We start from the raw sequence: 26,944 nt of genomic DNA on the forward strand, positions 1-26,944 counted from the left end.
TTGTTAGATCTAAACTTTTTTTTTAATTGTGAGACGAATGTCCAAAATATGAGATAAAAAGTTTCAATTATTTTATCCAATCACATAAACAAGTTTGCATATATAAAATATATTATTAATTTTAATTATTAATATTTTTATTAATCAATTTTTTTTTTACTGTAGATGTATTATTTTTCTCTAAAAAGTTAGTTGTTTTTGTTTCACTCAAAAAAAAACATTTTCTATTATTCTCTATTTTGCTTTATAATAAAAAAAAATAAAAAAATAAAAAATAAAAATAGAAATCACATGGAGGCATTTTCTCACACCAAATTTTAATCATCAGGGTCTGTCCAAATCACTAACCCTAAATATCAGCACTAAAAAAAGGGCTGCTTGTCTTAGCAAGCTTCACTAATGTGTGTGACGGATAGCTTCTCTCCAGGGCAGGGAGTTTTTATACACCTCCTTAAACAGGAAACATTAATTAGAGGGTGTGTGTGACCTTTGACCATGCAGCTGAGGGCAAGAGTGACCCCTCGCTAGTACAGGAAGGATAAACCCTTGCCTGAACGCGCACACAAACTCACATGACTGATGCATGCTAACACGCCGTCCTTCAGTGAATTAACACTTTGATTTGATGAAACACTCTGATACTTATGAATGAGTGTCAATGAATGAAGCGCTTGTCACATTCTGTCATGCTGCCAAAGCCCAAACACAGTGTAATTGTGGGACGTTGCGGTCTTTTGTGTGTCCTGCTCAGTGAAGTGGCACCTCTTGTTCAGATTAGCAGGATTACCTGAAACTGTGCCAACCGGACATAAACAGACTTCTCTTTTTCCTTCCTCCAGTTTTCAAGGAAACGGTCTGTGTGCACAAGTTCAAAAGTATGAATGCCGCATGGTTGGGGACGTTATTGTGTGTGCTTATGCAGATTAGGCCTACATCATTGTCCAGTATTGTACTGTCAGCAATTTATTATAATTGTAACATACATATTTACATACACTACACACTAAAATTCAAAAAGTGAAAAAGCATAAATGGACCCCTTTAAAAAAATCGCTGCTTCTTCGGAATGGTATGAAACTTTTATGGCAGTCACTTTATGTGACTACAAAAAAAAAAAAAAAAAAGTGGACTTGATTTGAAAAAGCTAAATGGTTGTAAAAAAACAAACAAACAAACAAACAAAAAAAAACAACAACCAGACACCATGGAAAGGGTTACAACTCTAAAACAGGGGTGTGCAAACTTTTTGACTCGAGGGCCACATCAAGTTTTTGAATATAATTTACTTAAAGTAAAAAAGGTTACATTTCAGATGTTCGGTCACTTTTGAACAATACCACAGGGTTAAAAAGCTCATTTTCCAAGTCATTTTATGCACAATATAGATTTGAATGTTTTCACTTATCCCAGAGCCAGAATGTCAGTCATAAAATGACAATCTAGAGTCCAGCAGCTGGGTTCCGGAAGTGAAAATCCCATTCGCTTTCTCCACAGAGGGATTAAATTTGAATTGCATTGAACTTTTCAGCCTTTCACTGCAGATGATCCACTGGTTAGCAAGTGATGTAATGCTAAACGTCTCTGTTCTGATAAAGAAACAAACTCATCTACATCTTGGATGGCCTGAGAGGGTGAACACATTTTCAGTTTTGGGTGAAATAGTCCTGCAGTGTTATTTTATAAATACTAGTTCACATGCTCCGGTCTCTGGTATAGTCTGTAAATGAGCTCATAAAAACTGCAATGAAGGTCTTTTTTTTTATGACGTTCAGGATGTGATTGATTCAAGGGCTTGATTAGCTGGATCAGGTGTGTTTAATTAAGGATGAAGCTTAAGTCTGCAGGGCTGTGGCGCTCCAAACTGAGTTTGACATCTCTGATCTAGGAGTTATTTTCTCAGATAAGACCTACTAAACATTGTAAGTCTTAACTTTGTGTTTTTTTAAAGTATTATTTTACTTTAACACTTAGAAAATGGTATTATATTACAATGAAGCAGTGAAGAAATGATATACTAAACTAGGACTGATGTTTTTGCATTTTTTTTTTTTTTTTTTTTTTTTACCAGTCGAGAGGAAATAGTTTCTTTATTCTGTCTTTTTAAAAATCCAGTCCTACTCACAGACAAACTTATTTATAAAAACAGTGCAGTAATTGTACTTCTCCACAGATCTGCAGCATGATGTTGGTGCCAGTGGTTTTATTTTTCTGTTTCCTGCTCTCTCTGACAGCAGCGGCTACTGAAGGTACCACATTTTTTCATTAATGGATCACTTGGGTTATTGTGAGTGGGGTTTTTCCACTTCATTTTGTTTATGGTTTATTTTGGTTTTGTCTTCCAGTGGGTCTTGGTGGTAAAGTGCTTTTTTTTTCCAACCAAGACTAACACCAGTTTTGTTGCACTCACTCCTGAAAAGCCACTGAGTCTTTCAGCTTTTACTCTCTGCATGCGTGTCGCAATGGAGCTCCAGGGCGAGAGGGAGACCATTCTGTTCGCCTACCGCACAGGGGGTTATGATGAGCTCAATGTGTGGAGAGAGAAAGACGGCCGTTTGTCCTTCTACCTCAGCGGCAGTGGAGCGTTTTTCAACCTGCCTGCTCTCTCCACCTTCCGGACCCATCTGTGCCTCACCTGGGACTCTGAGACTGGTCTTTCTGCCTTCTGGATGAATGGACATCGCAGTACATTCCAGTTGTATAGAAAAGGTCACTCAATTAGTCCTGGTGGCACCGTCCTGCTCGGTCAAGACCCTGATAACTACCTGGGTGCCTTTGAAGTAGAGCAGAGCTTTGTAGGAGAAATTACAGATGTGCACATGTGGGATCATGTTCTCTCCGGCAGTCAGATTAAGGCGGTTTATTCAAACCAGGAACCGTATGTGCCGAAGGGAAACGTGTTCGATTGGAACACCATCAAATATGAGATTAATGGAAGTGTGCTAGTGGTGCAAGAGAGCTGATTCTGATCATGCACACAGTTGTCAAGCTCTGTAATCTATTCATGTTTTAATGATTTACAAAGCTGTAAAGGCTAACAAGTAAAATTTCTCCACATTACAACTGCAGTGTCTGTTCATTATTTTTTTATTTTTTTTTTTGTGTGTGAAGTGATTTTCATCAATTCTCTTTTAAAAGTTTACCTGTTGTGATCACCTGGGGTGAGTTCAAGCTCAACTCGGTGTGCAGCGTTTTGCAACGGTTTCCAGTTTGAACGACATGTTTCCTGGAAACGGTGTGCAATGGGGTTTGGGTGCAATGGTGGGTGTGTCAAAAATGTCAGCCCAATCAGCATCAACATGTGTATAAACCACGGCCGTATTAAAGAGACAGCTGCACAATGTAATAACATCAAAATAAATTCACAAGAGCAAGTATATTGTTTGCACATGTTTATTTACATTTAAAGGCAAAGTAACTGAACTTATAAGAGTACAAGTGTAGATCTGGAACGATTGTGATGTTCTCTTTTATTCTGGACGGCAAGGGAAGTGACTGTAACATCAGGTGTATTTTGCAGTATTAAACACATACAAATACTGATTTCATGAGGCTCCGAGAATTTTTCACCAAGAATGGCCTTCTCAGCTGCCATAGTTGCAAAAAAGCACCAGGCCCAGATTGTGTTACACCAGTCTGTCTAAAATCCTGTGCCGACCAGCTGTCCTCCATCTTCACACAGATCTTCAACAGATCACTGGAGCTGTGTGAAGTCCATTCATGCTTCAAACGCTCCACCATCATCCCCATCCCAAAGAAATCCAAAATTACAGGACTAAATGACTACAGGCCTGTGGCTTTAACGTCTGTGGTCATGAAGTCATTTGAAAAACTGGTGCCTGCTCACCTGAAGGACATTACTGGACCCTTGCTGGATCCTCTTCAGTTTGCCTACAGAGCAAACAGGTCTGTGGACGATGCAGTAAACATGGGACTGCATTATGTTCTGCAACACCTAGACAGACCGGGGACTTATGTGAGGATCCTGTTTGTGGACTTCAGCTCGGCCTTTAACACGATCATCCCAGACCTCCTCCTGCCCAAACTAACTCAGCTCTCCGTGCCCACCTCAGTCTGTCAGTGGATCAACAGCTTCCTGACAGACAGACAGCAGCTAGTGAGGCTGGGAAAATACACATCCAGCACCCGTATAATCAGCACTGGAGCTCCTCAGGGCTCTGTTCTCTGCCCACTGCTCTTCTCCCTTTACACCAACGACTGCACATCTAAAGACCCCTCTGTCAAGCTCCTGAAGTTTGCAGACGACACCACACTCATCGGCCTCATTCAGGACGGTGACGAGTCTGCTTGCAGACAGGAGGTTAAAGAGCTGCCTGTCTGGTGCAGTCTCAACAACCTGGAGCTGAACACGTTCAAAACAGTGGAGATGATTGTGGACTTCAGGAGAAACCCCCCATGCACTCCCCCCATTCACCAGCATGAACAGCACTGTGACTGCAGTGGAGTCATTCAGGTTCCTGGGAACCACCATCTCTCAGGACCTGAAGTGGGACAACTTTCAGAAAATACATCTGAAACGTAATGGTTTATTTGATTTTGAGCAAATGCTGGACCGCTTCACTTTCTATCCACTAGAGGACGCGATTGAGCCTCACATTCACCACAAGAGTCGTTCAGTCAGGTAAAATTAATGATTCATATTTACCCCACTTTACCCTTAATGAAGGTTGTGAAGACTAATTATTCATATCATGGGCTATTACTATATAATCAAACATTAAAATATTCCAGAGGCGGATAAACAGCCTGTTGAAATATTATTGTACCACGTATTTACATGCATTTTACATGTTTACCGTTAACATCACTTTATAAATTTATGGCTGTATTTATGTATTTTATCCACATCATTTTATTTCATTTAACTTTATTATGATGTCGTCAGCTAGGTCCTTCGAAGCCAAATTGTTTTGGTCTCTAACTATTTTATTAAATCTATGAACACTTGTTTGTTTTTGAAGAAATCTATTCATATAGAGTTTTTTGAGTATAAGAACATATTTAGCTATAATATTGTAATTAGGTTCATGTTTTATTAATTTAATCCCACAAAGAAAACACTAAACACAATATAAGTAGATCTTGTTGTTTGGTAATTTATTCGTCTTTTAAAAAAATTTTTTTAATTAGGTTGTAACAATTTTTTTACGTCGGCATGTAATGATACGGCATGTAATAAAGAGAAAAATATATTTAATAATTTAAATCTTACCCAATTAGTACTGAGCCTACTAGAATTACTTCTCGCTCACAATCTCTTCTTGATTGGATACTTGTTTCACACCCAAATAGATTTTTAAGGTCAGGTGTGATGTCTGACTGCTTTAGTGATCATTCGATTATATTCTGTGTATGGAAAATTAAAGTACCTAAATTGCCACCAAAATTAATTAAAATCAGACAACATAAAAAACTGAATTTAGATTTATTTATTCATGATCTGATTTCGGTTAATTGGAATAGATATTATTTAATTCCTACAAGACGCTTGGGATTTTTTTCATACTGAGTTTATAAATGTTGTAGACAAGCATGCACCTTGGATAATTGTTAGGGTTAAGGGCAATCATCTTCCTTGGATTGACTCGGAACTTATTAGTCTCTTTAGGCAATTGGGAGCATGGACAACATTTCGTCAGACAAGAAGAAATGCTGATTGGGAAGTCTATAGGCATTTGAGAAATTTGAGCAAAACAAAAACCCGAAATGCTAAGTCTAATTATTATAAAGAATGTCTTTTCTTTTCATTATAAAAATCCTAAGCAATTTTGGAATAAAATTAAAAAATATTACTAATACATCAAATAACATTCTGTTAATCAAATTAAAGTTAATAATATAATAATTCATGACTCCATCTATTGCGCAAGAATTTAATCAGCATTTTTTCTTCAGTTTGGTCTACCTTAGTTTCTGCCTCTTACTTGAATACTGATATTTGTAATGAGACTACATCATGTAATAGTTCTTTTTTCATTTGGGAAGATTGCTCCAATTGATGTTCAGAGTGCCATTGATGAATTAAAAGTGACTAGTGGTGAAGGATTAGATGGAATTGAAAATAGGTATCTTAAATTAATTTCACATATTCTTATGTATCCACTAGCTGATTTATTTAATCTTTCTTTGTCTACATGTGAGTTGCCGGTGATCTGGAAATGTGCACGCATTACTCCGCTTTATAAGGGAGGTGATGTACTTGATATTAATAACCAATATCTATTATATGTTCTATATCTAAAGTTTTTGAAAAATTTATTTATAAACAACTTTCAAATTATTTATCTATTAATAATATTCTATCATCATCTCAATCTGGTTTTAGGTCTAATCATTCCACAACTACTGCATTACTTAAGTTTACAAATGATGTGTTTTCAGCCTCAGATAATGGTAAGCTTACAGGTGCTATTTTTCTTGATTTGACTAAAGCTTTTGATTTGGTTGACCGTTATCTGCTTTTAGATAAACTTCATGCTATTGGCTGTTCAAAAAATACTATTTTGTGGTTTAATTAATATCTGCACAACAGAAACAATGCGTTGTTTTAAATGGGAATAAATCTGATTTCCTGATTCAGCAAAGAGGTGTGCCTCAAGGTTCAGTTCTGGGACCACTTCTTTTTTCTATTTATGTAAATAATCTACCATTACTTCTTAAGAACTGTCAGGTTCAACTTTATGCGGACGATACTGTCATATATACATGTAATTCTGATCCTTTACAAATTCAGTTATCTCTTCAATCGGACTTTAATAGTTTACAAGACTGGCTTTTGGCTAATAAATAGTTCTTAATAAAACCAAGTCATATACTATGATTTTTGGTTCTAGATATAAACTTAATTCTAAAAACCTGTTCTTGTGTTATTTCATGTAAAGACGGTACTCCTCTGCATAGAGTTGACACTATTAATATCTTGGTGTATGGCTTGATTCTAAACTCTCCTTTAAACCACATATTAATCATGTTTTACGAAAAGTCAATGTTGGAATGAGTATTTTGCATCGATCTAGAAATTGTTTCTCTTATAGTGTTTGTAAGAAACTAGTTGTTCAATTAATATTTCCGTTTTTTGATTACTGTGATGTGGTTTATCAGACGGCATTAAAATCTGATCTTGTCCCACTTAATTCGGCATATAATAGAATTTGTAGATTCGTTTTAGGATGTTCTTTTTTTCACTCACCATTGTACAATGTATGATGCACTTCAGTGGCCATCTTTGAATGTGAGAAGGCAGATTCACTGGCTCCAATTTATATTTAAATGTATTTACTTTGATTGTCCTAGTTATCTACAACAAAACTTTGTACTCTTTTCTTCAAATCATTAAGTTAGGCACTCTGTCCAGACTTACTTTCTCGTTCCTCGTGTTAAAAAAACAATTGGTAAGAGAGCATTTATGTTTAAATCTGTACTAGATTGGAATTATTTGCCTGTAGATATTAGATCCATTACTTCTTTTCGGTTGTTTAAACAATCTCTATTATCTTATTTTAAAGTAGATTGCACATGCTATCATTGAAACTGTCGTTGTTGTTATGTGTACTGTTTTTTTTTTTTTTTTTTTTTTTTTTTTGGGTGGTGTTTTATTGTTTGCCTGTTTGTTGATGTTTTGTTAATTGTAATTTTGTTATGCTTTTTAAGTTTTAATTGTGTTTCATTGTAAGGACCCCCTCGAAAACGAGATGATACATCTCAAGGGGTTAATCCTAATAAATTCTAATAACATTTTTTTTAAGTCTGTCACTATAAAGTTACATATTATTATTATTCTTCCATCATTGTTTGTTTTTCTGTTAAGAAATTTGAAATGCTTCTAACCATTTATCTTGGCGAATGTCAATCATTTTAGTTATTATACATTTGCTGTATTCAACAAAATAATTGTTCAGAGGTTAAATGTGTATGTTTAAGTTACTGAGACTTTAATCTGCACTGACTTTATTAAAGAAATCTTCTCTGACAGGAGAATTATAATAATCATATCTGTGGTGAGCAGCTGCATTTTGACACCTGTGTTTGTGGCAGGTGAGATTTCTGCAGGTCAGGAGCAATACTGTACCCCTGTAACCACTGTATCACCACATATAAGAGCAAACCACTTTATCCTGTAGTCCTCCTAACCGAAACATGAACCTCTTTCACATAATCTGTCCAGATGTATTTATTGTGTGTATTATGCAGTCTTACTGTATACTGCATTTCACCTAAATCTTTTTCTCCACCAGAAGCAAAGCTATGAACACGAGCGCAAATATAGTTTGATGACTTTATTTTCAGGGTGTTTTATGCTTCTTAACTGAACAGAAAATTCACAATAATGTGAGATTAGCAGTATCTTCCTTCAGTTTTATTATGTGAAACAATCATCTCTTTAGAGCGTCTTATTTGAAATGTTGATTATTTAAGTGAATAAATGCAAAATAAATAAAATATGTGACAAATATGTCAGAAAATTCAATTAATATATTACAAAACAAATTAAATAAATACAGTTGTAGGTACTTATTAATATATTTCTGAATATATTGTTTTATTTCATTTATATTGTAATAGATTTAATTATGTTTTTATTTTGTAATATTTTTTGTTTTTATGTAATATGTTTTAAAATGTAATTTATTTCTGTGATCATAGCTGAATTTTCAGCATCATTACTCCAGTCTTTAGTGTCACATGATCTTCAGAAATCATTCTTATATGCTGATCTGCTGCTCAAGAAATATTTGTATTATTATCAATATTGAAAACAGTTGTGCTGCTTCATATTTTTGTGTAAACTGTGATACTTTTTTCTTTTTCAGGATTCATTGATGAAGCTAGCTAAAGAAATATTTTTTTTTTTATTTTTATTTCAATTTAATGCATCCTTGTTGAGTTTCAATTTATTTAAAAAAAAGAAACTTGAATTCAGTCAAGTGTGTCCAGATATTTGTCTTGCAGTGTAAATATGTAAATGATGTAAGCTCTTGTTTATTTTTCTTCTTCATGTTTGCTACACCATTGTGTCGGTGGCTGTTAAGGGGCTGGTCGGACAAAGCGTGTCCAGATGTTGAATGGACGGAGGTCTGTTGGGTGTTTTGGAGCAGAGAAGGACACTTGAGTCGGCTTCACACTTCGTGGTTCTGCTGGGCCACAGAGCTTCAGCCGTCCCGGGTCGAATCGTCAGTCCACCGTCAGACAGCACCTCTGTCTTCACCACGGGCAGCTGGGATGGATTCAGTTTCGTTAGCGCGTCCAGAGAGCACTTCTGCCTTTCTTTAGCACAGCTTCCTCGTTCCACTGCATCTCTGTGGTATTTCCCATCCTCTTCTTCCTCGTCGTCTTCCATCTCAGAGCAGTTTTCATCTCCTGTGTCTTTTTTTTCTTCTAGAATGTCTCCGGCGATGTTTGTGATTCCTGCTGGGTCTTTCTTGACGGATAGATCGAGCGGCCCTTCGTTGGAGCGGGCCGTGTGCTCCAGTGCCTGTTGAATATGCGACAGCTCTGACCGGATCTTTCCCAGGTGCGCCCACAGGTGGCACTGCTCCGGCAGAGACGAGACACACTGCTCTGTGTTCTGGTACTCCTTTAGTAATGTGCTGAAGTCCTGCAGGAGCGCAGCTGCAGGGTCCACGTCTCTCTCCATTTCTCTCTGTCTCGCCTCCAGCTGTTCAGACATATGCGGCGGGGACGAGACATCACTGCGGGGGCTGTGAAAACAGTTTAATTGTATCTAAATACCATTCATCAGCTCCATCCTGGGCATGCAATACATTGAGAGAACACTCAAGCAAGAAATACCAGATATAATGCATCTGGTGTATATATTTATATATAGATGCAATATAACGGGTATGTCTGTTTCTGGAAATCATAAAATAATCTTATTTTCTCTCATAAAAAGCTTTAGTAACGGTGCTTTTCAAAACTGGTAATTGGTGTTCTTTGGCTAAACATGAAGTGGAGTGCATAAGACTGGTTTAACTGGTAAAATCACTGAAACACAAAAATGGTTTGTTGCTTTTTGAAATGGCAGAAACAATATGTCAAACGACAGTCTTCTAAAAATAAAAGACAAAAAGTAGGTTATTAATGTAATGCATTTATTAATTGAAAAAATATATACACAGTAATTCAGCATACACATTATATATTATTTTTAATTTTAAAAATAATTAAAATTTTCAGTAGTTTAATTTTAGTAGAACACACACACTCACACACACACACACACACACACACACACACACACACACACACACACACACACACACACACACACACACACACACACACACACACACACATATATATTTATTAATAATAACATTTGGAATAAATAATTCTTGCCTATATTGTATGCTTTAAATAAAAATGTATAATTTATAAATAAAAATATAATAATGCACATAATTCATGTACAATTTTAATATTATAAATACTTGTGTGTGTGTATATATATATATATATATATATATATATATATATATATATATATATATATATATATATTTATAAATAAAAATTAAATAAAAAATTGTACATGCACAATTATTAAAAAAATATATACTGTATAGTGTTTATTCTGAGTATTAGGCCTCATTATAAATACATTATCATTATTAGTAGTAGTAATACATATATTTACATTTTTATTAATACAAGTATATTATACTTATTATTTATTATTTATTTATTTATAATTATTACTTATAATATTTATTATATGTTAATTAAATCAATGTTTATTTATCACACAGCAGGTTTTAAAGAAAGTCCTATCATCTTACCTGTTGTGCTTGGGGAGCCTGCTGGACATCAAGGAGGCGATGGACGTAGATTTGTGAACATTTTTCAGAGAGTCGAGGGCAAACTCAAGAGCTGGTTTCTTCTCTCCTGGTGCATCATGGGAGTCCAAGGACGCCACTGTCCTCTTCAGACTTTGCTCTCTGATGGAGACATCCCGCGTCCAGGCGCTGTTCCCTTCCCTCGAAAGTATCCTCTCCTTTACGCTGTGGCTCGGTTCAGGGGAGGAACTGGTGGGAGACGCCCAAGCCGCAGGTGAGGATGTGGGCCGGAGGGCCGGGACCTTCCACAGGTTGAGTTTGGGAGGGTACGAAGGGGGCGGCAGGCTTGCGGTTGGTGGTTTGATAAGCTTTCCTGTCTCGGAGGACGTTGAGGAAGACGGCACTCCGAAAGTGTGCTCGCACAGGAAAGGGTAATACAAGTGAGGAGGAAGTAAAGGACGCTCTGTGTGTCTTTGTGCATGGGTTGATGCCAGGAACGGCAGTGGTGCGCTTGTATTCGCTGTACTCCTCGCAGGTAAGCTAAGTGCTGGATTTAGGTAAGAAAGGAGTCCTGGAGCCAACGGGTATCCAATGCCAAGCAAAGACAGATTGAAACCCGGCGTCTCAGGACATTCGATTTGACCCGTTGACACCGTTGGAGGATAACAAGGCATAGAAGACGCCACCGGATCCGATTTGGGCTTCGCACCAGACATCTGGTTGCTTAAGATGCGCCATTGCTCCGAAAGCAACGCCGCCGGTCCAGACAGACATGTTTTGGACAATCTATAGTGTCTTAGTTTTGACTCTACCTCAACCGATCGTGCTCGCAAAAGTTGCTCCTCAAGCGAGAACACGTCGGCCATCACGAGTTCAGCTTCTTGCTTTGATAGTTTGCTTCCTCTTGAACACGTCTCTGCAGATTTGGGACTCATAACCGTCGATGCATTGGTCTCCACAACCTCTTCGTCTTTCTCCGTTTCTCTTTCAGATTCTCCTTTCTCACCCTCCTCCAGACTCGCCGCTGAATGCGAGGGCTCATCTGACATCGCGACCCACTCTGAGTGAGCCTTAGCTGGGCTACGTGAGCAAACGCTTCCCTGCTGGAGCCGGAGCTGCTCTTTTTTATACGGCCAGTCGGACTCGATGAGCAATGACAGGGAGTTCTTGCACAGGCTGTACTTCATGTGGTTGTACAGGTGTGATTTCTCCATGCATGTGAATGGACACTGGAAGCATTTGTAGTTGTAGGGTTTGCCCCAAGGCCTCGGAATATAGTGCGGCTTTTTGGGCTTGCGTTCCTTGTATTTACAGCCCAACTTACAGTCTTCCTTCGACATGGTGCGATATGAAAACGGTCCCAAAACGTGTTTCTCTCAAAGCTGGATTTCTGAGGAGCTTGTGTGTTTATGGACAGGTTTGCATTGAGTGTGCGTTTGTAGGATGAATTGTGTGTGTGTGAACTTGTAAGCTTGTGTTTGGTCAGGAGTGGGATCATGTGGGAGCGCAGCCATCAGATTTCCGCTGTTGAGAAAATCAAGAAAATATATGAATACATCATTGATTCTATAATATTATTACTTGAATAATTTAAAAATATTTTAAATTATATTTAATATTCATAATTTTTTATATAATTTTTTTTGTTGTATTATTTTTGAATGTTTTAGAACATTATTTATTTTATTTTTTTTTTAAGTTTAACAATATATATAAAAACAATTAATAATTCATATCATTATTAAACAATTGCATTTTTTAATTTAATAATTTAGACTATTATTACAGGTAAAAATATAATTTTAATGATCTAATAATATTAAGCATTTTGAAAAAGAAAAAAGTGCTGCTTCCAGTATTAAAGGTTAAAAAGCCTCACATTTGGACATTTAAATTGTTATTGTATTAAATGTAAAATATTATTAATCAACAATTTATTAATAATTTAAATTATTGTATTTAATGATATTATTACAGGTAAACAAAACTTTTTAATAATTTAGTAATATTTTAAATTACATTGGATAATTTAAAGTATTATTAAAGACATCAGCAGTAAAAGGAATGATTTTTCAGTAATATTTATTTTAATGGTCAAAATCAGATATAAAACATTGTCAGGTAAAGTAAATCTGAAACACACACATCTGAAATCTGAACTAAATCTGAAATGTTCGCAACTCATTTTACTTTTGTAATGTGAAACTGGACATTCAGTGAGAATAAATGTGGGACAGGACTTCATTAGGTTAGAAATTCATTAGGTAGTGGAAAGTGTCTCTGTATGACAGGCGTTTGAAGATTAAGATATCGTCAGGAATGTCTTATCAGCCATTTTTACATTTTAATGAAAGATTGCAAGTATGCACTGTTGAGTCGTTCATAATAAGAGCAGGAGCATGTCGTAAGAAGTTCACAGAGTCGGTTTTGATTTCACATAGGCTTTATCAAAGAAAAGAGATGATGAGAGACGTTTTTGGTTTTCTCAGAAGTGCCGAAAGTCCTCTATCTGTCACCTTTCATTACGTCCAGCGGCGCAGTGGCAAGGTATGTGTGTGTGTGTGTGTGTGTGTGTTTCTGGAGGCGGCTGCACCTGTGCACAGTTCTCATGCTCACTGTATTTACAGCAGGACCCTGAAGGTCACCTATAGGCACATCCTGACAAAGGGCAGAGGGACGCGAGGCTGCCCCGTGTATGTGTGTTAATGAGAGATTGGCATCACGCCCGCGGGGCATCGTTAGCGGAGGAATGTGGGTCAAGGCAGATTGACTGCTCTTTTACCAGCTCTATCAGTCTGTCTCTCTCATACATCATTCCTGTGGAGTTTATCTTCTACAACCTCGGTGTTTCACACTACCTTTGTCTTCTACAGTCAAAGTAGGAATTCCATTTATCCTACATTTGAATTAATCAAATAAGAGTAAAACTTAATTCTTTGAGTCTTTCTTTTTTAAAAACGTGAAAGATGCGAAACAATAACTGTATTTTAGATATTTACTTTATATAATATAATGTTTTACTATTAAGTCAAGTGTTTTTCCCCTATTTTATAGCACTTTTACAATTTATGTTTTTTAATGCAATTTTAATGCAAAACTATTACATAAAAGCATGCATTAAGGCCTCTAATGAACAAGTTAAAAACTCTGTAAGATGAACAGCATTGTTTTAAATATAAATCTAAATTAAAATTTATTTTATTGTATTATATTTATATTTTATAATAGTTTTTATAGAGCAACACAAATAATAATCTTTAAAAAGAATCTTTAATAATTAAAAAAATAATCTTTTTTTGTTGCTCTGACAGATATTGACATTTATTTTATTGACCGATATTTCTTAATAATTTTTTTTTATATTTTACACTAAATAAATATACATAAAATATAATTTTAAAGACATCGAAAAACATTTTACATTTTTATTTGTTTAAAATATTTTTATATAGGTTTCTAATATTTTAACAGTTAATGATCAGACGTCTAATAAAACCTTAACATGAACAAAAATTATATAAAATACTTTCTTAGAATCTTATTTAATTTATTTTACTTTTTCCTCTTAAACTTCTGTTTATTAATTAATGCGTTAAGAATAGGAGACAGTGAAAGCAATTAAATTGTGGCATAATTAAAAGAGAACCAAAAGAGACTAAGATATCACTCAAATGCCTCTGTTATGATAAAAATACTCTTTATTCTTGATTATTTATTATTTGCTCCTGGCATTTTGCTCTGGGTGGAAAGAGAGAGCAATAAAAGAGTAGAAAATTAAGAAATGGATTACAGCAGGAAATGAAGGGGAGGATGAAATGTCCTGCAGTGAGGCATGAGTTTTGGAGCCCGTATCTCGGGGTGTTGAGACAATAAGAGCCCAAAGTCATTTTGGTTTAAAGAAGATGAGTGGCGATGAATTTCACCAAACTTTCATCTATTACAGCACTCAAAGAAAGAATGAAATCACATCTGCTGCAATCTGTCTGTCTGCAAATCCTGCCAGTGTTTTAAAAGGTTTTTTTTGCATCATTTACAGGAACATTGTATGTGTGTGTGTGTGTGTGTGTGTGTGTGTGTGTGTGTTTCCGTCATATTGCGGTTACGTTCCCCCTCCTCAACCCGTGCTCTGGTTTTAACTGGACATCAAACACTGCTGTAAGCGTTAATCAATAAAATTATTTTAGAGTTGTTCTCACTGCGGGACATTCTTTGTGGTCTGTCAGTTTTAAGGCCCTCTGGGTCTGAACACAGAGAATGCTGGTCAATGACACTCGCACGAACACTGATTGCTGTGTGTTAAATATGTATTGTCTCGCTTAAATAGGGACGCTTGCTAAAAGCATCGACAAACTGCGACAAATCAAAGAACTGATAACACACACAAACACAGGGCAACAGCAGCGAACAAAACGATGATTGATTGAAAAGCAAACTGTCTGTCTAAGATATATTGGCATGTAATGCATTTTATGTTTTAGGTGAGTCATATTTGAAATTAGATAATTGTTGTTGAGCATTTTCATGTGAAGCACATGTGAATGTGTTGCCATTTTGTGTAGACTGTGTGTGTGTGTGTGTTGCTCGTACCTCCACAGTAGTTCAACAGAATGAGTTGGATCATGACGCGTGAAGTTTTCTCAATTTGACTGTTGATGAAGGATCTAGAAAATAAACAATATCAAAAATTAATTTCAGCTCTGACTCTGTTATATTTGATTTAAAAAAATTAGTCAACATTTAATGTTAAAAGACAATGTCTAACAAGGAAAGTCACATTTTACATATTTTTTTTTATTTATTAATTATTAATTTAAATAAACATGTATAATAATAAAGTAAATTAATTATAATAAGTGAATTTAATTAATTAAAACAAGACATTATTTTAGAAATTCTGTTATATTTTTAAAAGCCAAGAATGTCCAATTTTATATTTATTAGCAATATAATAAAGCTTATTTTGTATCTTAATGTATAGCATCCTTTCAAAGTGTCTGGATCAGGATGTCACACTTTAAACTAGAGTAGAGTAAATATTTGTGAGGGTAGATTTGTTTATTTATTTATTTTTATTTTTATTTTTTCATAGATACATACTTTCTTATAAGCTGTTGTTGCTTATAGAAAAAGATTCATTGAACACAAGTTGGCCTTTCGTGATGGGACACTATATGGTGTAAGTTGTCACAATGGAACCTACCATTCAACAGACTATAATAGATTTTCATAGCAAAATTTAAACAGAAAAACAAGTACGAGATATAAAAACAATCAATAAAACAGGAGAAAAAAGATTACAAATTATACTTAATTAAATGCAGTTTCAGTTTAATTTTGAACTTGCCCCAAATGTATTAAAAAAAAAAAAAAAACAAACAAACAAAACCTTGTCTCAATAATACAGTTTTTGCTTATAATTTACTTTTGTAATTTTACTTTGTATTTCAAGTGTACTATACTCAAACTTTTTAATCTAAACCTTGGATATTATAAACTATATAACACACATGAACCATGTGAATTCTCATTTTATACTTTAAGTAGCATGCAAAGCATTATCCATCATATGGATTATATCACATAACATGTCATATAATATGAACACAAACAGTTTCTTTTAAATTAAGTTAATCAAGACTTTTTCATTTGATTGTCAGCAGTTCATATTCTGATGCACACCGCTGCATTTGAGACGTTCAGGCACAGAATGACTTCAGTTACGCATAATAATCACACAAACTATACATAAAGTGGTGTAATTTGGTCTAAACGCTTACGTCATAATAACTTTGCTCTGCAGTTAACGGCTTGACTTACCTGCTGCGCGTCTGTGTCATGTTCCGTTCCAGAGGCGGCCGGTAATGTGCGTTCAAGTGTTTTATGAGGGGAGAGCGATGCATGCGCACACACACACACACTCATACACACATGGATGAACAAGAGAGAGAGAGAGGCAGATATATATATTCTCTAGGAGGGATGCCTTGGGGCAGTACAATCAGGCACAGGCCCCTCCTGCCTCCCATGCTATTGGCACAAGCTCAAGTGGGTCCAAATTAGGAAACTGGCCTGGTACAGTCCATTAAGGAGAAGTTGAGACACTTCAGTCTTGCTGTACTGGGACAGTTTGCTTAATTGGGCCGGAGTGCAATTTAAAGTCGCTGATGGAAACTTGAGCATCCTTATCACTTTATGGACTTGTTTCTGAGTTTAGTTTCAATTTAGTGTGTTTTATTGCTGTAGCAAGACCTGTCCATTCGTATTGTCAGAGCTGTATGAATACTGTGGTGCAAAGAAGTTTTATTAACAATAAAATTAAATTAAGTTTTTCATTTTAATTTAATTGTTAAATTAAAATTTACATTAAATTTAAAATTAAATTAAATTTTGTGTAAGGCAGTGCAAAAAAGTTAATGTAACAATTAAAATAAAACTCTTTGAATTAAATTAATTAGTTCACTTTTAATATTAATGTGAAAATTTAATCAAAAATAAAATAAAATAAATATTGCCCAAGTGTTAACATTAATGTGATAGTTTATTCATAAATAAAATAAAATTAACTAAAATTAATTAAATATTCCCCAAAGCATACATTTTTTTTCTTAAGAATTAAAATAAAACTGAAATTAATTTAAATAATTACATTTAAATTAAATATCGCCTGAAGCAGTAAAACAAATGTTTAACAATTAAAATAAAACTGTATTTCAATTAAAATAAAATTAATTAAATTAGTTGCTTCAAAATGAAATAAAATTAACTCTTTCCCCACCAGCATTTTTGAAAAAAGTTGCCAGCCACAGCCAGCGATTTTGATGATTTTCACAAAAATTTGATGGCCTACAGAATATTTTGCTGTATGAATATTTGAATATGCAATACACCAAAATAAAGGCAAGGCAAGGCAAAAATAAATAAATAAAAATCAGTTTTATTCTTATATCTAATTTATTTTTTTTAATCAACACTATAGGTAGATTTTATTTTATAAAAATGTATAATTTTGAGCAAAAAGGTGAGAAAAATTACATTTTTATCAAAAACTATATCTGGATAATATTCAGTATGATTATTAAAGCATAAATCCAATAAATCGCTTCCATCAACACCTCCAAAGCTTGCACAGACATATACCACTTCCTGGAAAATCTTTTTACTCCATAACATTGTGCAGTTTTCATTAATATGCTGTTTATTGCATTATTCTCATAAGTATCTGTTTACATAAGAGATCACTTGTTTTTCAGTCCTGTTCATGTGTATTTTTGTTTGGGAGGTTTTGTACTCGATCAGAAGATGTGTAATAGCGCCCCCGAGTGTATAACAGTGAAAACATGAAAAGCCATAAAAACTAGTCAATGACGGGGACGCGGTGTCTTCTAAATGACGAGATAACGCGTCAATGGCGGGGAAAGAGTTAAATACATTTAATTAAGATATATTATTAGTAATGCTGATTTATTAATAATAATATTCAGATATTAACAACTCACACGTTTTACATCAATAGAGTGCTATTAAAAATTGTAACACAAATGTTAATTGTCTTCTGTGTATGGATCAACATGAAGGTGAATAAATGCTTAATTTTTGAGTATTAAGAGAGAGTATTCAAGTATTCAGTTGAGTATTGGAGTGAAATTTAATGTCACAGTCAGAAACTTCCCTTTACTTTGTGGACTTCTGTCTCTAACTCTCTCTCTACATTCACGGTTTGACCCAGTATGTTTCTGTAGATGAGCATAAAGCTGCAAAATCAAGTTTTAATGTGCACTGCTAACAGTGCATGACAGATCGGTAAATAAAGGCCGGCCACCATCAATCATTCATAACATATGTGTGGTTTGGATGGTGAAAGCTGAAAGCAGAGATGAAAAATAAGCTTTCTGAATAATCTAAAGGACTCCAGTTCTCCATATCATTGAAATGCTTCAGTACTGTCCTCATCAGTGTTTTTGCGGTCGGGTCTGTCTGTGGTTCTTCAGCGTAATGTCTCTCTCCACAACCTGCATAATTTAATATCTTTCAAGCAAACTAGCCACAAAATTCACTCACAACTGCAATAGTTAAAAACGACATCTCTGAAAGAAGTTCATGGTTTGCCTCTGAGGAAACAGATACGATGTTTGAGAACAGTAATTAAAAAAAAAAGCTTATTAATCATAATTTTTTCATCTTGTTTCCTGTAATATTACTGATCATAATAAGCAAACATTTACTTGAGAAGCAAAATTGCATATATATATATATATATGTATATATATATTTATTTATAGTTTAAAAAACACATTTCACATTGTACAGGAAAATAACATTGTAAAATTCATCAATTATGAAACCAATTCAATTTCAGCCGTAAAGAAAACTCTACAGAAGATAGTAGTGTCATTATTCAATTCAGTGTTGTTTAAATTCAGTTTAGTAACTGTTAATTAGTTAACTTTTAATATTAATGTGATAGTTTACTCAAAAATAAAGTGGATTAAATTGATAAAATGTGTTTAAGTCAAGTCAAGTGACATTTATTTAAATAGTGCATTATACAAATTGTATATAGTTTAAAAGGTTTTAAAGCAGCTTCACATTAATAAACAGGAAATAAATTGTAAAATTAATCAACTATGAAACAAATTCAATTTCAGCAGCTCTACAGAAGATAAAGATCATCAATTATGTTAGATTTATGCTGAATATTGTAGACAATTTATAGGATTTTTTTTCTACTAAAGACAAGTTAAGATATGAACTCAGATCAAGAAAACTCTGAAATTCTTTGCACTGTGTGCACTGATATGAACTCAGATCAAGAAAACTCTGAAATTCTTTGCACTGTGTGTGAGCAACACGGAACGGCAATCATCATACTGTGTGCGATAGTGTTACAGGGTGAGATGGACAGCGAGCGATGAGGAGATGGAGCGAGCGATAGGGGGATGCTTTGTGATGAGCACAGGTCCTTTGAGAAATGTCAGTGTGTTTGTAGGGGGTTGAGGGCTTGCTGTAGGATAAGGGGTGGTGTCAGACACGCGAGAGGAGATGCCGTAGGGCCGCTAACCACTCTGTAGAAACAAAGAGAGACAGAGAGAGAGAGAGAGAGAGGAGGGGAGACTGAGAAAGACAAGTTTATAGGGAAAAGAGAGAAAACTGTCTCTGTTATGAGTAAAATATAGACAGCTTAAGAGGAATAATTTATTATCAAAATATATATTTCTGTCATTGATACATCATATACTTTATAGTTGTATTATCTGTTATTATATATATTAGTATATATATTTAGTTTGGAATATCTGTTATTTTCCATTAGTTCGTTTTAGTAATTTGTTTGTATAGGTTTTTAAATGTATATATTATTTATTTATTTGTTAATAGTTGTAGAACGCATGAGAATATCAATCTACCAATTACTTTTCTTTAAAATTAAAATAAAATTTCACATCTTTAAGGTTTAAAAGCTATACTCATACAGAGATGTATTGTATTATATTATATTTCTATATTATATTAAACTTACAACTTATAGGTGAAAGAGAGAGACACCCTTCCTCTTTTATGAGCAAGGAATAGGGTGTTTATGAGGAATAGTTAATCCAAAAATGTTAATTTCTGTCATTTACTCACTAACATGTCACATGGTGTCTTTTACCAAGTTGCATAAAAATCATTATAAAAGTCATTAATATAGCCTGTACATATTATTAAATATTTTGTAAAGTATTTTTATATATTTTAGTAAGTAATTTACATAGGTTTAATTTTTGTAGTGATTGCAAGTTTAACGTATTTTCTTACTTAGTATTTTTGTTTTGCTTTCCATTACAAATATCAAAAAATTCAAGATATAAAGATACATTTAATTGAGAAGGAAAATGACTTTAGATATTAAGTCTTGTTTTCTGAAAAATGTATAAAAACTAAAACAAGAAAAAAAATTAAGAAAATAAAAAGTCTTTTTTTTTTTAAATCAAGTTTATTTTTTTTCTAGTTGTAATCAAAAAGTCACTTAATTGTGATACATTTTAAATTCAATATCTTAAGTCATTTTGCTTCTCAAATAAATGCATCTTGATTTAAGAATGTTTAGATACAAGACATAAATACTGAATAGGACACTAAGACTAGCTCAGGAGTTGCATCTGAGAAAAAGATGCTAATCTCACATGTCAAAAGTGACAACATCAGAAGTTGTTCAAGATCATACAAGCTAAGCCGCTGTACACATTGTTTTTATAGCATTTTATTACTGTAAGTCTCATTAGTGTCTTATTTCTCCTAAAGAAACATCAGAAACAAAGTACTTGAATGAAATGCAAGTCTCCTGATCTATGAAAGAGCATCCTCTGAGCATTACAAAATTTCCTTGAGCACTTTTTGCCACATTATTTGAATCCGCTCACTGATTCATAAATGTGTGTGTATCTGAAGATAATGAACTGGATTTTTGTGTGTGTATGAACCTCAAGATGAAGTAGAGATTGTGTGTCCGTATGTTCAGGCATCTGTGAGCATGACAGCTCGACTTCATTATGAGTCAGAGAGAGCAACCTTAGGCCAGTACACACACACACACACACACACACACACACACACACACACACACACACACACACACACACACACACACACACACACACACACACACACAGACACAGGCACATGCTGCTGGGTCAATGCAGCGATCCAGCTGTGCAGTTATACATTTTCACAGGGTACATCATTACTTTAATATCAACATTTTTATCAAAGGAGATTACACACACACACATACTCCTACACGGTTAGGTCCTAAACTAGTTCATAATTTTAAGAAAATGACATGATAATTCTACATAACGTTTGTGTGCACATTAGTATAATTAAGGTACTATTATAGTTTTTATTTAAATAGAGTTTAAATAAATATACAAGTAACACACTTTTGCTGGAAAGATTTTTAAAGTTTTTTAGTTTTTTTTTTTTTGGTTTTTAAATGATTATATTTGTTTGATACTTTTGTTGGGTAGATTTCTGTTATATTATGAAATAAGATTACAATATAAAATAACTGTATTTGAATACATTTTAAATTATTATTTATTGCTGCGATGCAAAGCTGAATTTTCAGCATCATTACTCCAGTCTTCAGTGTCACATGATCTTCAGAAATCATTCCAATATGCTGATTTGCTGCTCAAGAAACATTTCTGATTATTATTTCTTATTATGTTGAAAATAATTTAATAATTTGTGGAAACTGTTATATATTTTTCAGGATTCTTTGAAGAACAAAGTTTAAAAGAGCAGCATTTAGTTGAAATAGAATTCTTTTACTGTCACTTTTGATCAGTTTAACTTGTCCTTGCTGAATAAAACTATTAATGTCTTTTTTCAGCTCTTCTTCAAACTTTCACTGAGTTAATTGTATTGTGTTTTTCTACTCAAATTTTCACCATTTTTCTGTAAAATGTTCCTGAGGTGTGTGATTGTTTATACATATTAGATCACAGATTTAATGCACAAGTTTATATTTTAGGGAGGGCTCTCATGTGTGTGTGTGTGTGTGTGTGTGTGTGTGTGTGTGTGTGAGTGTGTGTGTGAGAGTGAGTGAGTGACTAAGCACATGGCTGAAGTGTTTTGAGACTCTGTCTGTTTTTGGCCCTGTGGTGTTGGACGCTCTTAGCTAATGCTGTGAGGCACATTAAGAAAACTCATATCGCTCTCAGCAAATATCAATTATTCAACCAATCCTCCTTTCTTTCTTTGCCTCTTCTTTCTCTGCCCCTCCCTCACTGTTTCTTTCCTTTTATCCCTCTATACGTTAACAATAGTATAATGAAGCAATTCTTTAACTGATTCGATTTGTATATATTTGTTTTTGTTGATATTTAAAATTTGTTACATTCACTCAGCAAATTCCAAATATCAGCTTTGAAGGACAGGAACCATCTCAACCAGAATTTTAAAATTACACATGCATGTTTTTTTATTCTATAAAAGTATTTTTTTTATTTTGTTGTAAGAGGTTTAATCTGTTCACAAGGGTTCATCCAGATGATGGTTTTTTATTCTATAAAAGTAACGGCGGCAATTAGGACTCATCGTCCATATATTCCCTTCAAGAGGCCATCATATGCACACTTTACTAACAGTTATATAAAAAGGCTCATCATCAAGTGATTCAGTTGTTTTATTGTTTGGAAGGGCCCTTCGAGTAGCAACCTCTTTGAATAGAAACGCTGTTGTTGTTCTGCTGTGGCTTGTTTGGAACAGTTTTCGTAGTTCCAATCTTTCCAGATTTTTGGAAAGGTGTAAACCTTTATCAACCAATGTTTCAACCAATCATCAAACATTCTAAAATGGAATTCTGAAATCTAAAAGAAGTAGATCGCCCAAAAATGAAAATGTGCTCAACCTCAGGCCATCTAATATGTAGAAGAGTTTGTTTCTTCATCAGATTCGGAGAAATGTAGCCTTGCATCACTTGCTCATCAATGGATCCTCTGCAGTGAATGGGTGGCGTATGGGTGAGAGTCCAAACAGCTGATAAAAACATCACAATAATTCACAAGTTATTCATTTTGACGGCACCCATTCACTGCAGAGAATCCATTGGTGAGCAAGTGATGTAATTCTGCATTTCTCAAAATCTGATGAAGAGACAAACTCATCTACATCTTCGATGGCCTGAGGGTGAGCACATTTTCAACATTTCATTTTTGGGAGAACTATTTTTTGTAAATGTACAGTTCAATGAAAAAAATGATCATTCTGTCATTCTGTTTTTTTCTAACCTTATTTTTTTTTATAAATGATTGTTTTTTTTTTATTGTGGGAAAAACAAAAAAAACATATTTTGAATTTTTTTTTATTTTTATTTTTTATCCCTACAGTGAAAGTGTGTGGTCTTTATTTTTTTGATTTGCCAATGTTATTGTTATTGAGAAGTGCAGTTGGGTTTTGGTCATTGAGTTTAGTTTTTGTTTTTTTGTTTTGTTTTTTGTTTGGATTTAAACATTTGAGCGATTTACATGATTGGTTTTAAGTAGTATTTTGGTTTATGGCAGTGTTTGCTCATCAACTCCTAGTGGCATTTGTGTCAGTGTATGTGTGGCCAGGAGCGGTGGAGACACTAGATCTGTAGCTGGTGTGGCGTTAATGTCAGTGTATGCGTCTGTCTGACAGTGATGGGTAACATCTGCTTTCTGCCTCCGTGATTCTGATCTATGAATAACTGACCCCCCTACTTCCTCTGAGACAAACACATGCATTTAAACATCAACACAAACGCACACATACACAGCCATATGTGAGTGGAGCGGCAGAGCTCTAGGGGTGCTCACCATTGCACCTGTGGGTGTCACCTGACCCAGGCAACAGGAAGACGAAATGAGGGGAAACATCAGCTGCTGCCACCCGCCATCAGAAGAGCTGTCAATCAGCCCACCCTGCAGGGTGTGAGTGTGTGTCGCTGCGGTGCATGTGTGTGTGTGTGAGCAGCAAACAACCTGCAGGTTTGCTGTGTGTGTGTTAATTGACTGATGTGTGGGGTGATTGTTTTTTTTTTTTTATTTGTAAATGCTTCAACTTTCAGGGACATTGAGTGTGTGTGTGTGTGTGTGTGTGTGTGTGTGTGTGTGTGTGTGTGTGTGTGTGTGAGTGTTTGTGTGATCCTGTCGAATTCTCCTCGATTTGTGTGTCAGTGGTCCTGGTCCGATACATCCTTGCTTGATTTGTGTTCCAGAAACATTATGATTCGTTTTCAGAATATATATGTATATACACACTATGTTGTATTTATGCTTAAAACAAATAAAAAAAAAAACTATACACACAAATTCTTTTATTGATACTTTTCTGTTTGGAATGAAATGTATTTAACAATTTTCCAATGTAATGAGACTGATATTTAAATAGGAAAAAAAAAAATTAATTTAATTATTATTAAAATATTTGATATTTTATTTATTATAAAATGTAAAATATATATTATCTGAAATCAAGTTATATTACCTTATGTCATTTTACTATAAATATATCCTGGTTTAAGATGATATTAAATATGATATTGTATTTAAATGGATATTTCTAACTTGAATGAAATTTTATTGATTTATTAAAGGGAGAGTTCACCCAAAAATGAAAAATACCCCATGATTTACTCACTCTCAAGCCATCCTAGGAGTATATGAGTTTCAGATTCTTTATTATTCTATATTAATATATAATTAATATTAATGTTTTATTTATTTATTTATTTTTTAATATATTGACGTCTTGTGTCCACACTCTTTGTATTAATTTAACTGAGTTTGTTGCAATGCATTCTGGGATTGCTTTCTTTGTAAATTTGTGTGATGATGCCTTAAAATTTGGTCTAAAGAAGGTATTTTAAAAGGTAGCATAATGTTGCAGCATTTCTTTAGTAAACATTGCATTGCATTTCTTTAGTAAACATTCAAAAAACAACTTAAATTGAAGACAAATCAAGCAGTTGCCTTAAATTGATTATTTATTTATTCCTAAAGCATTGCATTAAAATATTATTTACTTTAAACCTAAAGCAAGAACTAAACTGGTTAAATGAATTGGTATGCATTATGCAAACAATAATATAAGTGTTTCAAACAATATGTTACATATAAATCTAATTCAAGAAGTGATAATTAGATATTTACATGAAATTTTGCTGCTTACGTAAATTTATTTTGCTTTGCAATAATATTTAAAATTATTTTTTTCTTTAGTGTTTTCACGAGCAGGTCTCTAACTGCTGGTTGCACAGCGTTTGACTGCTTCAACCTGAGCTTTCAGAGGATACGAGGGAGCTCTCATAGTTATATTTTGTGATGTACAAAAGTTTTTGCTCAAAATAAGAAAAGAGCAGCTAAGATAAATGAATATCACAAAATGCAGTATGCAGCAGAGATAATCTGGGCACAGAGATGCAGGAAACAGCGCCCTGTCCTGTCTGCTCATGTGTGAGTTATACAGTGAGACAGACCCCCTGTGGGTGTGGGGAAGACAAGTCCACGCTTTAGTACACCATATGTTCACCCCTCTCTCCGCCGTACATAAACAAGTCAAGAAGCTATAGCTAGAGGGAAGCCATGCTGCAGTATTACTCACTCTGTCTCTCTCTGTCTGTTACTCTTTTCCTCTTCCGTCTGTGTTTCTCAGTTTGTCCTGTCTTTATCTTTTCCCTTTGCCCTTTTTCTGTTTGCCTTTCACCAGTTTGCTGTCTTGTTCTTTTTCCTGTATCTTTTATTTTATTTTCAGTAAAAGCAAAATTTAGGTATAATTTGATTTGTTTTATTCCATATAACCCATTGAAATTTAATGGTGGTAATTGGGACATGCAAACTGACTGATATTTTAATTAAATAAAGCAAATACAAAATGTATTTTTTGCATTGAAAAAAAATGGAGAAATATATTATATAATGTGATTAAGTTCAGTATCCTATTCATTATAACAACACACAAATCGTTTCCTTAGAATGTCCCTACTTCTTCCATATTAGCAGTCATCATTAGAGACAGTTCAATTCTATTTAACATAATGAAGCACCTAAACTAGATTGGTGTGACACAGTGCAGGTCAGATTTGAACCTGTGTATCCTGCATGAGCACCACAACTCAACACAGGCACATGTGCTAACCACTAGACGATAGCTCTGAAAAGACCAGGCCTACTCCACATATGTGTATCTGTATGGCTGCTGGTATGAGAGACAGGATGTGACATCACATCCAGTGATTCTGCTATATGTCTTCATCAGAAAGGGTTGTTGAAATAAAATCCAACATAAAGTCAGATACACAGCAAACACACAGAGCAGTAAACATGAGCACACACCTCATGTTCTCTATCAGAGATGATGCGTGTAGAGGAAGAGGAAACGGGACACACACGAGACCTGACTCTGTTTTAAAGAAACATTATGCTTGTTCAGTTCAGTTGATGGCATGTTGAAGTGTGAGAAGGGTACGTCTGTGTGTGTGAGCACTAAAGCAGCTTTTTGTTGTAAAGTTGTGGTAAAATGTACAAATTTAGTCTTTCTGATTGCTGGGGTTGGAGCGACATCCATCATTAACACAGGACGTCCGCTGAAGAAACTATTAAATATTTCAATCTATGAATTACTTATGATTATCTTATATATATCTA

The 26,944-nt window shown here is 34.4% G+C and overlaps 2 protein-coding genes across 2 annotated transcripts; one reads left to right on the forward strand and one right to left on the reverse strand.

Moving 5' to 3' along the window:
• Positions 1-1,806: 1,806 nt before the first annotated feature.
• LOC109076790 (pentraxin fusion protein) lies at positions 1,807-3,060 on the forward strand. The gene is given in 4 exon segments (XM_042714947.1): positions 1,807-1,919; positions 2,171-2,246; positions 2,343-2,374; positions 2,376-3,060. Coding segments are annotated over 3 exon segments (684 nt in total). The 5' UTR covers positions 1,807-1,919; positions 2,171-2,179; the 3' UTR covers positions 2,961-3,060.
• Positions 3,061-8,902: 5,842 nt separating this feature from the next.
• Positions 8,903-16,721, reverse strand: LOC109049514 (proline-rich protein 35-like). Its single transcript, XM_042714759.1, has 4 exons — positions 16,611-16,721; positions 15,381-15,454; positions 10,797-12,317; positions 8,903-9,716 (listed from the first exon to the last, which is right to left on the reverse strand). Exons 3-4 carry the CDS (start codon positions 12,131-12,133, stop codon positions 9,020-9,022), a joined length of 2,034 nt encoding a protein of 677 aa, XP_042570693.1. The 5' UTR covers positions 12,134-12,317; positions 15,381-15,454; positions 16,611-16,721; the 3' UTR covers positions 8,903-9,019.
• Positions 16,722-26,944: the final 10,223 nt, after the last annotated feature.

Source organism: Cyprinus carpio, chromosome A24 (assembly GCF_018340385.1).
Source record: "Cyprinus carpio isolate SPL01 chromosome A24, ASM1834038v1, whole genome shotgun sequence".
In the NCBI taxonomy this organism is placed as follows: domain Eukaryota; kingdom Metazoa; phylum Chordata; class Actinopteri; order Cypriniformes; family Cyprinidae; genus Cyprinus; species Cyprinus carpio.

Bases quoted from the DNA above. Each gene is read 5' to 3' on its own strand.
- LOC109049514 (XM_042714759.1), bottom strand. From the start codon at position 12,133: ATGTCGAAGGAAGACTGTAAGTTGGGCTGTAAATACAAGGAACGCAAG. The intron at 9,717-10,796 runs GTAAGATGATAG...CTGTTTTCACAG, and splicing joins AGGCTCCCCAAGCACAACAG to CCCCCGCAGTGATGTCTCGT.